Source organism: Vombatus ursinus, unplaced genomic scaffold (assembly GCF_900497805.2).
Source record: "Vombatus ursinus unplaced genomic scaffold, bare-nosed wombat genome assembly UNPS02014859.1, whole genome shotgun sequence".
NCBI classification, from domain to species: Eukaryota; Metazoa; Chordata; class Mammalia; order Diprotodontia; family Vombatidae; genus Vombatus; species Vombatus ursinus.
Window position 1 is genome coordinate 4,687,788 of NW_020954637.1, and position 14,209 is coordinate 4,701,996.

At 39.5% G+C, this 14,209-nt stretch overlaps 1 protein-coding gene across 5 annotated transcripts in view; it reads left to right on the forward strand.

The window, feature by feature from the left end:
- Positions 1 to 14,209, forward strand: part of EIF4G3 (eukaryotic translation initiation factor 4 gamma 3) — a 240,781-nt gene that overhangs the window by 51,586 nt on the left and 174,986 nt on the right. For 3 of the 5 annotated variants that reach the window (XM_027841348.1, XM_027841345.1, XM_027841344.1), the window contains exons 2-3: positions 6,617 to 6,712; positions 8,119 to 8,232. In XM_027841348.1, the coding sequence (XP_027697149.1) occupies positions 6,683 to 6,712; positions 8,119 to 8,232 (144 nt within the window). In that variant the 5' untranslated portion in view covers positions 6,617 to 6,682. Of the gene's footprint in view, positions 1 to 6,616; positions 6,713 to 8,118; positions 8,233 to 11,848; positions 11,882 to 14,209 lie in introns of all 5 variants that reach the window. The other 2 variants (XM_027841347.1, XM_027841349.1) reach the window with 2 other exon arrangements.

Here is a 14,209-nt window from a genome sequence, read left to right on the forward strand (position 1 = left end):
TGCAGGGATCTCTTTGCTGGTGCTGAAGCAGCAGGATTCTCTTGCTTTGCCCATACTTGGATCTGGGTAACAATTCTGGGTGATGGTCCTAGGGTGAGGAGGAGCAGCACTGGCATGGTGGAGCTTGTAGTGGAGTTGGAGAGGGAATCTTCCTCATAGTTCCAAAGCAGAAAAGAGTGCTTGTGGTCACTCATAGGCCACAGCCTGGGCCAGGAAAGTAGTGAACACCTCGCCCTTCATCGTACCACCTTGGAAGGACTGAAAATTAACAAGTCCCTAGAAGTATCTCTAAAAACAGCTGCACAAAACCTCTGAAGGTTGGGACAGTACACATTCTCCACACTGGAGGCAAGCCCCTACCTTAACACAGAGTTTAAAACTCAAGTAATTGGCTGGGAACAAAAAAAGACAGACCATAGAATCTTTCTTTGGTGATAAAGAAGATCAAAACATACAACCAGAAGAAGACAACAAAGTCAAAGCTCCTCCATCCAAAGCCTCCAAGAAAAATATGAATTGGTCCCAGGTCATGGAAGAGCCCAAAAAGAATTTTGAGAAGCAAGTAAGAGAAGCAGAGGAAAAACTGGGAAGAGAAATATGAGAGTGATGCAAGAAAATAATGAAAAACAAATCAATAGCTTGCTAAAGGAGACCCAAAAAAATACTGAAGAAAATAACACCTTAAAAAAATAGCCTAAAGGACAGCTAGGTGGCACAATGGATAGAGCACTGGCCCTGAAGTCAGGAGGACCTGAGTTCAAATCCAGCCTCAGACCAAACACTTGACGCTTAGTAGCTGTGTGACCCTGGGCAAGTCATTTAACCTCAATTGCCTTAAAAAAATAAATAAATAAAAACAAAAAATAGCCTAACCCCAATGGCAAAAGAGGTCCAAAAAACCAATGAGGAGAGGAATGCCTTAAAAAGCAGAATTGGACAAATGGAAAAGGAAGTCCAAAAGCTCACTGAAGAAAATACTTCCTTAAAAATTAGAATGGAGCAAATGGAAGCTAGTGACTTTCTGAGAAAGTAAGACATTGTAAAACAAAACCAAAAGAATGAAAAAATAGAAGACAATATGAAATATCTCATTGGAAAAGCAACTGACCTGGAAAATAGATCCAGGAGAGATAATTTAAAAATTATTGGACTATCTGAAAGCCACAAAAAGAGCCTAGACATCATCTTTCAAGAAATTATCAAGGAAAACTGCCCTGATATTCTAGGGCAAAATAGAACTGGAAATAATCCACCGATCACCTCCTGAAAGAGATCCCCAAAGGAAAACTCCTAGGAATATTGTAGCCAAATTCCAGAGTTCCCAGGTCAAGGAGAAAATATTGCAAGCAGCCAGAAAGAAACAATTCAAGTATTGTGGAAATGCAATCAAGATAACCCAAGATTTAGCAGCTTCTACATTAAGGGACCGGAAGGCTTGGAATATAATATTCCAGAGGTCCAAGGAGATAGGATTACAGCCAAGAATCACCTACTTGACAAAACGGAGTATAATCCTTCAGGGGCAAAAACGGACATTCAGTGAAATAGAGGACTTTCAGGCATTCTTTATCAAAAGAAGAGCTGAATAGAAAATTTGACTTAAAAATACAAGACTCAAGAGAAGCATAAAAAGGTAAACACGAAATAGAAATCATAAAGGACTTATTAAAATTGAACTGTATACATTCCAACATGGAAAGATGGAATTTGTAACTCATGAGACCTTTGTCAGTATTAAGGTAGTTGGAGGGAAAAAGTGTGTGTGTGTGTGTGTATCCGTATACACATACATATACATATATAGGTATAGATATAGATAGAGAGCACAGATTGAGTTGAAGATGAAGGGGTGATATCTGAAGAATAAAATTAAGGGGTGAGAGAGGATTATACTGGGAGAAGGAGAAAGGGAGAGGTACAATGGAGTAAATTATCTCACATAAAACAGACAAGAAAAGGCATTTATAGTGGAGGGAAAGTGGGGGGAATGAATGAATCTTTCTCATCAGTTTTGGCTTAAAGAAGGAGTAACATACACTCAGTTGGGTATGAAAATCTATCTTACTCTATAGGAAAATGGGGGGGAAGGTCATAAAAGAGAGCGGGGGGATGATAGAAGGGAGGGCAGATTTGGGGCGGGAGTAATCAGAAGCAAACACTTCTGAGGGCGGACAGGGTCAAAAGAGAATAGAATCAACGGAGGGTGGGATATGATGAAGGGAAACATAGTTTTTCACAGCATGACTACACAAGTATAATTTGTATCAAGTTGCTTGCCTTCTCGATGAGGGTGGGTGGGGAGGAAGGAAAGGAGAAAATTTGGAACCCAAAGTTTTAAAAACAAATGTTAAAAATTGTTTTCACATGCAACTGGGAAATAAGACATATAGGCAATGGGGTATAGAAATCTATCCTGCTCTATAGGAAAATAGAAGAGGAAGGGAATAAGAGAAGGGGGGGTGATAGAAGGGAGGGCAGATTAGGGGAAGGGGTGTTCAGAATACATGCTGTCTTGGAGCGTGGGGAGGACAAGATGAGGAGAAAATTTGGAACTCAGAATCTCATGGAAGTTAATGTTGAAAACTAAATTAATCAAAGGAGGAAAAAAAAAAGAGGATCCATGGATATCTCAAACTTTGACATTTACAAAACAGAACTCATTGGCTTTTCCTGAAAACCTTCCCCTTTTCCTAATTTTCCTTTTTTTTTTTAAAAAAGTTTTATTGATATTTTCTGTTTCTTACATCATTACAGTTCTCCCAAATGTCCCTACCCCTCCAGGAGAGCCATCCTATATGACAAATGATATATTTAGAGAGACAAAAAAATTCGACACAATTGATCAGTATATTGACAAGATTTGGAAACATGCTGGGTGATTAATACCTGTGCATCTCCCACCTCCATGAAGGGGTGGATTGGGAGTGCTGTTCATCTCTCTTTATTCAGCTCATGCTTGATCTTTTAAATTTTGCTACATTCACTTTTGATTTTTTGGTGTTTGTTTTTTTCATTAACGTTGTTGTAGTCATTGTGTAGATTGTTTTCTTGACTCTGCTTGCTTCAGTCTGCATCAGTTCATCTATATAGATCTTCTCAGGCTTTTCTGCATTCATCACATATAACTTTTCTTATAGCACAGCAGTATTCCATTCCATTCCATCCACAGCTTGTTGAGCCGTTCCCCAGTTGATGGGTAACCACTTTGTTTCCCGGTATAAGCCATCACAAAAAAGTGCTGCTGTAAATATTTTGGATAGATTTTCTACTTTTACCTAGGGCATCACCATTCTGACAGTCACCCAGACTTGCAACTTGGATTTTGTCCTTGACTAATCATTCGTAGTCAGCCCACATATCAGTCTCTTTCCAAATATTTTAAGTTCCACCTTCATAACATGTCCAGTATATGCACCCCTTCTGCCTTCCACTTAATGTGAGCCCTCATCACCTTCTGCCCAGACTGCTGGAGATAGTCTGCTGGTTGGTCTGTCTGCCTCAGATGTCTTTTCTCTCCTGTCTATCTTCCTTAAAGTTCATCTCTTAAATTAATCTTCCTAAAGTTCAGGTCACTGAAAGCACCATATTCTCACCCTTTTTGTTTGAGCCACTCAATCAAATCTGCATGCCTGAAATACTGTATTTCCTCATCTCTGCTCACCGGCTTCTTTTAAGTCCCAACTAAAATACTATCTTCTACAGAAAACCTTTCTCAACAACCCCTCTTAATTTCTCTCTTTTGCATTTGTTTAATTTTTATCTTGTATATAGCAAATTTGTACATATTTGTTTCCTTGTTGTCTTCTCCATTAGATTGTGAGCTCCTTGAGGGCAGGGATTGTTTTTTGCCTGTTCTGGTATGCTCAGTGCTTAGCACAGTGCCTTGTACATAGTAGGCACTTGAGAAGTATAAAAGGTTGATTACTGACTGGCTGAAATGTCCAACAGTATCATTTCCCTACCCAGTAAACTCCCTTGTTTCCCTGTTATCATCTCCAGGGTCAACTCTTAAATGCTTTGTTTGGCTTCTAAAGCTCATTGTGGTATGGCCCTTTTCTGTCTTTTTATTTTTCCCGTGCTTTCCCTCACTGCCTTTCCTCTGAGGTGACCTCCTATTCCGCTGTCTTTGTCTTGGTTGTGCGGAGTTATTTTTATGCATGTTGCCTCTCCCATTAGAATAGAAGATCCTTGAGGCAGCAACCGTGGTTTTGTCTTGCTTTATATCCTTAGCATTTAGCATAGTGCCTGGTACATCATAAATACTTAGTAATGCTTGTTGACTGTTGACTGATTATTTTTATTCAGTTCCTTTTTGGTGCTTGCTTATCATGTTTCCAAATATATCCCTCTTTTATCCCTGACTCAGTGACCCATTGCTTAAAAGCAGAGGGCTGAAAACTCCACCTATTAATCTATACCAGTTGACACATTAATCATGATTGACATTACATGCAATATGCCACATCCATTTCCCCAAACTTCTTCAGAGAAGGTACAGGTTCTCAGCTCTGTGGACAATCACCACATTCAATTTGGATTTTTCTTTTATATTGTTATAGTCATTGTATGTATTGTTTCCTTGGTTCTGCTTACTTCATTCTGTGCTGGTTAATGTAATCCTTTCTATGCTTCTCTGGGCTCTTCATATTTATCATTTCTTATGGAGTCATAATCTATTCTGTTACATTTTGGGTGATGATTTGTTTAGCCAGTCACATCTATTACTTTTCTATGAGACCTTAATAGAGTAGGATTATAGCTCCAGTATTGGTAAGAGACCTGAAAATGGTAAATCTGTGATTATTTTTAAGTGTTCTCTTTATTAATTTATTTTGACTTATCAACAATCACTTCCATAAGCTTTTGAGTTTTAAATTTTTCTCCCCTTCCTTCCTATCCTCTCTCCCCAAGACGGCATGCAATCTGATATAGGCTATACATATACATTCCTATTAAACATATTTTCACATTAGTGATGTTGTAAGTAAGAATTAGAACCAATAGGAGGAACCACCAGAAAGAGGAAACAAAACACAACAGGAGAAAAAAAAATAGCAAATAGTATGCTTCGATCTGCATTCAGACTCCATAGTTCTTTCTTTGGATGTGGATAGCATTTTCCATCATGAGACCTTTGGAGATGTCTTAGATCCTTGTATTGCTGGGAAGGGTTAAGTCTATCAATGTTAGTCATTGCGCAACGTGGCTGTTACTGTGTTCAACGTTCTTCTGGTTCTTCTCACTTCACTCAGCACCAGTCCATACAAGTCTTTCCAGGTTTTTCTGAAGTCTGCTTGCTCATCATTTCTGATAAAACAATAGTATTCCATTACATTCATATACCACAGCTTGTTCAGCCATTCTCCAGTTGATGGGCATCCCCTCAATTTCCAATTCTTTGCCACCACAAAAAGAGCTGCTGTAAATATTTTTGTACATGTGGGTCCTTTTCCCATTTGTGTGATCTCTTTGAGATATAGCCCTAGAAGTGCTATTGCTGGGTCAAAGGGCATGCACATTTTTATAGCCCTTTGGGCATAGTTCCAAATTGCTCTCCAAAATGGTTGGATCATTTCACAACTCCACCAACAATGCATTAGTGTCCCATAAATCTGTGATGATTAGCTGTTAAATACCACCCCCTGCCCCTTGGCACGTCCTGCAAGAATGGATGACTTGTGGAAGTTAGATGCCAGGGTCTCAGAAGTAATTAAGTAGATGGTTCATCCCATTGGACTTCTGGCTATGAGAAAATCGTAATGTTGCAGGGTGTTCCATGTCTGAGTGTACCTAGGAGAGGTACACAAAGAACAATAGATGCTTATTTTATGTTTCTGAGGTTGCCAGGGGTCATTGTCACAATGTCCTTTTGAAGGAAGAATGATTCCATTATTTGGATCTCCATTATGCCAGTTTGGAAAGAGAGCCTCAAAGAGGTACAGTGATATACCTGAGGTCCCCCACGTAATGACCTGTGGGATCAGGCCTCTCCATCCAGTGTTCTTTCTACAACTGCCATATATGCCACTTCCTTCAGGTATCTAGTAGGATGTAAACTCCTGGAAAGTGGGCACAGTTTATTGTTTTGTCTTCTTATCAGCACATGGCATAGTGCCTTGCACATAGTAGGTGTTTAACAAGTGTTTATTGGATTGGATCTGTTGGCCAGCAGTAACTACCAAAGAACACTGAAAGTATTTTCCATCAATATTGCATTCCTACTAATGTGTATTGTGAGAAATCTAAATTGTAATAGGAGGAACTGTATACCACATTTATTAGTAAAGCCGTAAGCTTCTGTTGCATCCTTGAGGTTGTTCATGAGGTGTTGAAAATAGTGTAGTGGAAAGAGTACTTAATTTGAACAGAGAAGATCTGGGTTCAAATACTGGTTCTCTTATTAACTACTTGTTCAGAAAACCCTTAGGGGAAAATAAATCACTCTGGGCCTCAGTTTCTTTAATTGTAGAACAAGAAAGTTTGCTTAGGTGGTTTCTAGGGGCCCTTGCAACTCTTAATCCTGTGCCCCCCAAACCTATGAATTTAGTTGTCTTCTCTATTTTTTACAAATGATATATTAATAATCTTCCTTTATTTTATTATTTTTTTTGGATAGACCCCTTATCCATCTGGACAGAATGCAGCTCCAACCACATTGGTGTATCCCCAAGCCCCTCAAACAATGAACTCACAGCCTCAAACCCGCTCTCCGGTAAGTGAATATGAACTAGTTCCATGTAAATTTCTCTATCGCCTTTTGTCTGGTTTTTGTGTGCAGTAGCTCGGTGTTTCTTTTCAAAATAGTTTCACTGAATTCTGGAAGTTTGTTCCAAAGTGTTTGTTCCTACTGGTTTGCATCACATTTTCAGAGCCCTCCCCATTGGAACATTTCATTTTAAATTTTGTGTCCCCCCCAAAAAAGAGAAGATGGATTTCTTTCCATCCACTTCTCCAGCTCAGTTTAGTATAGTTGCATTCAAGTTCACCTCATTTCAGTACTTTATCCATTAATAGTATTTTTCAGTAGCAAAGAGAAAGAAGGAAGTTTTAGAGAACTCCATTCGATTTTTGTGACTGCACTCTCAGTCTCCAGTGCTTTAGGGAGTAAGACTCGTACATCAGTGTCACTGGATCAGTTCTAACCATTTTAACCGTATGGACATCTGTGTGTATGCCGGCACAGCTGAGCAGAGCTGTTTGGTTGGGTGTTAAGCCAGTTGGCATCCACATGTAAGATCTCTTCTCCTGCTCTCGTTTTTGCTGAGTGCATTGGGTTCCTCAGAGACTGAGAGCACTGCCAGAGTTCAGGCTCCTTTTCCCACTGGTTCATAGGGAATTATGGAAGCTGTCCCTTCTCTGGACATTTTTCTGCCCTGCCCTGCATGATTAGCTTTGGCTAGAAAGCGCTTCTGCAGCATCTCATGTTAACCCTCTTTACACATCACCTCTGAGATTCCACAGCATGGCCCCAAGGACAGAAGAGGCAGGGTTTTCGTTTGGCTCCCATGCCTATGAGTTCTGCTTGGTAGGGAAAGAGAAACTCACTATGCCAGCTCCCATTCTTTTTTGTGGATTGAGAATTAGTGGAAGGTACCATATGTCAGATTCTTTCCAGTATTTATCCTCCTGGGAGAACACAGACTGCACTGAAAACTTTTATCACTCTCTTCTCAAAGTTCCCCATCCCTTCTTCTCTGATAGCAGCTCTTAGCCTGTGGGTCTCCTTGAGCTGTGGGAGAGTCATCTCTAAGAGTGAAGGGGGTGGTGAGGATGTGGGGCGGGTGGTCAGTCTCAGTGGCCCATTTAATTCTTCACCTCTCTACTGAAATTGCCAACAAGGTGGCCAATGGAAGCTCAATCCTGAGAGTGGTTTTGGATGCGGACACTGGACCCCTTGGAATGGGACGGAGATCCCACCATTTCATTTCACATAGGCCCCAGTTCTAATCATTAGCCCGGAACAATGATGTTAAACTTTCATAAACAGTAAGTGAGTACTATGGTCCTCTTCTCCCCCTCTTTTTTTAAACTGTTGAAAAACAAGAGTAAGTTTACATGGTTAGAACTGGAGCAAAACCTGACTGAAGAGCTGCATCTCTAAACCAGTTTTTTTGACAGCCCAGCAGAACAGTGCCAATACATTGCACAGACAACTGGAAGAGGAGGAAGGTTTTGGAACAGACTCCCGTTTACAGGTCCTTGGCTGGAAGAGGCTGGATAAAATACTGCATTGTAAGCAATATAACAAACTGTACTTCTTGCAGGCAGCAGTGCCCTTGGCACGATTTTTTTTTTTTTTTGACCACATCCATGTATTGGCTGATCTACAGAAATGCATTGATTGCTTCCTCCCTGAAAGAAAAACCGACCATGGCAGTTTCTGCCAGGCGTAGTGGGAGAAGAATGAAAGAATGTGGGTGGGTTTTCTCCAGTGGGAATTAGGTAGGAAGAATTTGGGAATTTTTTCAATGTAAAAAAAAGTTCAAAGGGATGGCGCTTTCAGGTCTGTTTGATCCAAAATGCAAATTATAAGTATTTCCCATTATTTTATTAAATATCAAGGGGGAAATTGTCTGCAGGTGTTCAGCCATTTTCTGTGGTCTTACGTTATTTTTTTTTTAAACTATCCTCTATGCAGTTTTTGCCATCCGCTCTGCTAGTGACCATTACCACCCCCATTACTAAAAACCACACATATAACATTCCATTTACATGCTCCCAAAACAAGTGCAAGACTAGCTGGCCCCAAACTCCTCTTGCTTATTGTTTTGGGTTTGATTGATTTGATTTCATTTGTAATGGTGCCGGGAGGGTAAAGCAGGGGTGAGGAAATTTTCTGGATTGCATTTTTGACATCCTGGGCTTCCATAGTCTAGTCTCCTCCACCCCAGAGCGAGCCCTGCTGGTGTGGAGAGGTCAGCTGTCCCGCTCAGGAAGTGACCCTAACCCTGCTTTGTAGAGCAGCCAGAGCTCACTCCATTCTATTTCTGCATCAATGGGCCATTGGCAGTTGCACACCGCGGCTCTTCTGTTCTTCCCGGACAGCTGCCTTTGCAATCCGACTGGCTTCAAGTGTCCCACCCAACCCCCAAATCCATCTTTGTGGCATTATTTCTATTTGAGACTAAGAGGATCCTATTTGAATTCTAACTTGGGGAAATTCTGGGCGTTTTTTTGTTTTTTTTTAAATACGAGTAAGCCCACGTATAATTTATCAATTTACCCGTGTTTCTTATTGTCACATCAAAACTCCAAATAGTAGTTTATTTTCAATTTGTCCAATAGAGTCAGACTACTGAAAGCATAATTGGGGAGAGGGGAGCATCATGGATTTTGTAATACTCTGTGGTTATTTTAAAATGCTATGGTTCAGTGTGCCAAATTGACATCATCATAGGTTGGCCATGCCTAGTTGCCAACTTTGCACAAAGGGGTGTGAGAGGGAGACCATTAAGGGGGTGGGCGGCAGAAGCATTTTGATCCAGGTTTCACAGAAGGCTGCTTTCCTTTGTATCTACTATCTTTTCCATCTAAAGACGAAGCCAAATGAAACTAAAGTTTCAACTTTTATTATGAGCCAGCAGCGACTACAGTTTGTTCTGTTGCTTACAGCTACCCATAGGTTAACAAATATTGTCAACCAGAATAAAAGCTCAATAGCCAATGGTGACTAGTGCAAAATAGACTAGGGGACTTTCCCACTAACTTTAAAAAATTTTGATTATTATTTTTATAACATTCCTTTTGCTCATAGAAAATACTCTTTTAATTAGAAGGTTTTAAATATATACATTTTTCGGTGTTGATTTTAGAGCCTTAGAAATGGGGACCTTTCTGTGGAACAGTGATAAGACAGGTACTACTGCCCTCAGGTTAAGTTGTTTAAAATGTGGCTTCCCCTCCGCACTGTATCCCTTCCCTCATCAATATCTGGGTTGGGAGCAGTTGTCTTCCCTCCTTTATCAATGGCTAATGCAGATTGTGTTGCCCATACTGGAAGCTGTTCTTTATAGCAGACATATGATCTGTTTTTTTCCACAAATAAGAAATGGAAAATCGTGATAAGGCCATATGTCCTTTTGAGATGAGAACTTCCTGCAAGAATAGTTTGTATGAGTGGACTGCCATTCTGAAATAGCACAGTATTTCCATTAACACAGAAAGAAGTCATCCCTGCCCCCTTTTAAGCACATAGATTAGAGAAGGAATTTATTAATATCCTTCTATATCTATTCAAAATGCGCTCACTTAGACATTGCTTACTAGGAAGATAGGTGAAATTTTAGCTTGTAAGTGAATTCTGCATTGAACTTTTTGTAACATTAATCATCTGACACACTGTGGATTTGTGCTTTGATGAAATTCGTTGGAATCATTCTACAGACCACTTTTCTGTCAAAAGAGGGGGTCGGACTATGTGCTCTTTTAGGTCCTTTCTAGTGCTGACATTCTAGGATTCAAATGGCAGCCTGGGAAAATGAGCATTTCCAGAGGTCTTGCAAATTGTTAAAGACTGCGTAATCTTTTTTATTGGAATTAAGTTATATCTTAGTCCAGTGTTTCTTATTTTTGGCAAGAATTTGTGCACAGTGAGCCATAGCCATTGTGGACTTGGGGTGCTCAGACAGATGAAGCCATGATCTTTCATGCCTTAAGTTGGTAGAAATGAACCAGCTTTCCTCCTTTATTCTTCCATTTTGGTTTTGAAGGTGACTTTGTTAATGACTTAGTAGCTGGGCAAGGAGCAACGTTGCAGCTTCCACGTTTTTTCTGCTCTTCCTGATAAAAAACTGCTTTGTATGTCAGGAACTGTTTTGTCACTGAGCTGTGTTTGGTGTGAGAATTAAGGATCAAAATTTCCTTGATGGAAGACATGTTTCTTGTGCCATAAGTTAGAGAAAAGTAAAAAATGACAGTGCGAACTACCCCTTTCAAACATTCCTCAGGTTGGCAGAAAAATGATATTTTACTCTCTGGTAGTCAGTCTCAGGAATAGCCAGTAATAAGTATGCACACAGAGTATTTTGCCACTGTGCATAAACATTAGTTGTGGGCTCAGATTTCACACAGTATGTTTAATTGTTTGGCCCTCTTCCAATAGTATCTTCATTCATTCTTGTAGAAGACTGATGTTCACTGGTTGTTTGCCTGGATGTGCTTGCTGATATGCTTAACTAGTTCATTTGATTTATGCTTGGATGGTTATATTATAATATTAAATATTACTTGCTCACCCCTTTCCAACCTAACACTAGAAGGGATTTACTCATTACACGTGTGAAATGCTAAACCTTCCTCACCTTTGGCTGTTGAGGGACTAGAACACATTTAACCTTAGATAAAGACTAAGACGAATTCCTTTGACATATTCCATGTGTCTAGTTGGATACTTTAATGATCTGCTCTGCTGTGTTGCAGCCTCAAAGCATTTCTCACTTTCTTCAACTCTGTTTGAAGCGCTGTTTGTTACATAGAGCATCCTTCCTGTTCATTTGCTTGGCCTAATATTCAACCCTTCCAACTTTCTTATGCAGTGTATCCACGTTTTTAAAGATTACTGTAAGAAAGCCCATGATATAGCAAGGGGCTTCACTTGTTTCTCTGCAGGTTCTTAAACAATACCCTGTTAATCACAACGATGTTAACCTGTGGAATCCTAGTACCTGTCTCTCACTGTCCTGCAGCAGAGCTTTGACTGTTTGTGTGTTTTTGTTTTTGTTTTTCCCTTGTGGGTTTTTTGTTTTTTTTTTTTTTTTTGGCAGATTGTGTGACATTTTGGTTTTTGTTGTGGTGTTTCTGACTCTTTGTGCCTTTCCTTTTGTGTTTGTCTTCTCCCTCCTTTTCTCAGTTTGCAGCGGGGCCTCGACCTGCCCATCATCAGGTACTGTACCCTTGCCCCTTTCACCTCAATCTTAACTTATGGGCTGGGGCTTTTTAATAGCTACTAATTCTTAGAATGCTGCCATCCATGGGCCCTGGTTCTGTGATCTGGGGGCCCCCTGCCCAACAGATACTGTTGCCCTCTGTCAGCTTTTGATGACTCTTTTTACTTGAATATCACTACAAAGTTTGCAGTTAGTAACTGCCCTTTGTTTTGACAGAAGTTATTCAGATTTCAATTGAGGATGCCTTTTAAATTTTGCAAAGATTCAGCCCTAAAAATTTTTATGGTTCAGTAGAAGCTTCACTGAATGGTATGGGCAACATTCTAAGAGTTCTCTATCACATGCTGATGTAACAATATTAATACATAGAGCAAAGAAGAGTGATGTTTCTAAATTCACTCAGCTTTAATTACTAACTTAGATTTTATAACAAACTCTTAATAGTAATATAGTTTCTTTTTTGGCTTGAATTAAAATTTTAGAATATACAGTATTGATTATTTTATAATTAAACTTTTTTGACTACTCAGAGTTTTTTAATAAAAATAATTGCTGAATGAATAAGTTTAAAATGTTGTAGATCATAACAGATCATTCAGCACACTTAACAATCCTTGGATACAAAGAATCATTTTGCGTATCATTTTTCATGTATTTCAGCACCATTTAGAGAGTTTGGAAGGGAGACACTTTCTCTTTCGTGGAGAACAGTACTATCTATCTTTCACAGTCACTTGTCCAAACAACATTTTTGTGGAGAAGAGTTTGAGGAATATGTCCTGGTGTTTAATATCCCGTTGTGCTGTATCTGTTATAGTATTTGTTAATTATAGAGAGAACAGGTTGGCTTGATGGACGAATTTCATACTTTAAATTGTAGAGCATTGTGAATTAAAATATTATCCCTATACTTCTAAAGGTCATGAAATCCACGAAAAGTGTGTATGACATATGCATGGAAGTAGGAAAGATAAATTGGGGCCAGTTTGCTTTGTACTGTCAATTAAAAGCGAGAGGGCTCCATGGAATCTGGTGTCATTGTTGGTGCCTCACTAAGTGACAGCATGAGACTGGTAAATCCTTCTAATCCTTACGAGAGCTGGCGAGGTGGCGCAATGGATAGAGCTTGGAATCAGGAAGACTGATCTTCCTGAGTTCAAATCTGGCCTCAGACATTTCCTAGCTATATGATTCTGGGCAAATCACTTAATCCTGTTTACCTCGGTTTCCTCATCTGTAAAATGAACTGGAGAAGGAAATGACAAACCACTCCAGTATCTCTGCCAAGAAAACCCCAAATTGGGTTACCAGGAGTCAATCACGACTGAAAAATGACTGAACAACAAAAACCCTTTTGCTCTTTGTGTCTGCCAGCAAGATGTTTAACTTTTCTTATCCTGTTTTTTCATCTGTAAAATTGGGGTGATGATACCTGTGGTTTCTTGCTCACTGGATTATTGTGGGAATTTAAATGAGATAATGTATAAAAAGTGCTTTGTAAATCTTAAAGCCCCATAGTAAATATCAGATATTATTGTTGTTTACAATAAGGAAAATCAACTAATGATGTGTGAAAGTAAACATACCAGTTTTGATGATAGATGTGAAAAGTGGAGTAATTTAGCCAAGACTTAAATAACACTAGCATTTATTTTAAGGTTTGAAAAATACTTTACATGTATTATTTCATGTGAGCTTCACAAATAACCCTGTGATAGCTGCATTGTCATTCTTGTTTCACAAGTGAAGAAGCTGAGGCTGAGGCTGGGTTACTTGCCCAAGGTCCCAGAGCTGGTAAGTATCTGAGGCAGAATTTGAACTCAGGTCTTTCTGAGTGCTGTATTATTGTGCCACCTTGCAGCCTAAAAGGGAAGAGTCTTTTGATTTTATTGAGGTGGAAAAAACACACTTTAACAACTCCACTGCTCTTTTAAAAAAGGAGAAAGTTTACTTTTGGTGTTTTTGTTATTGTTTCTAGGAGCGTAAGATTGCAAGCTAAAAGGGCCCTTAGAGATCGGTACTTACATTAAAGGAAACTAAGGCCCTTTGGATTGAACTGACCAGCCACACAAAGCCCCACCCTGGCGGAACTTAGATTAGAAATTCTGTCCTAGGACTGCACATCCACTGCCTTAATTGACCCATTTAAATTCCTTTGGGTTTATTTTTGTCCCTTTTCTGGTTTCAGTTTTTTTAGTTGATCAAAAAAGACTGACCCTTAACTCAAAAGGAAGAGGTCTCTTAATAATTAATGAGATATTCACAGAATCTTCAGGGACCTTAAAGGTGTTGTCTTTGACCATACTTGCTGTCCTCCCTTCTCA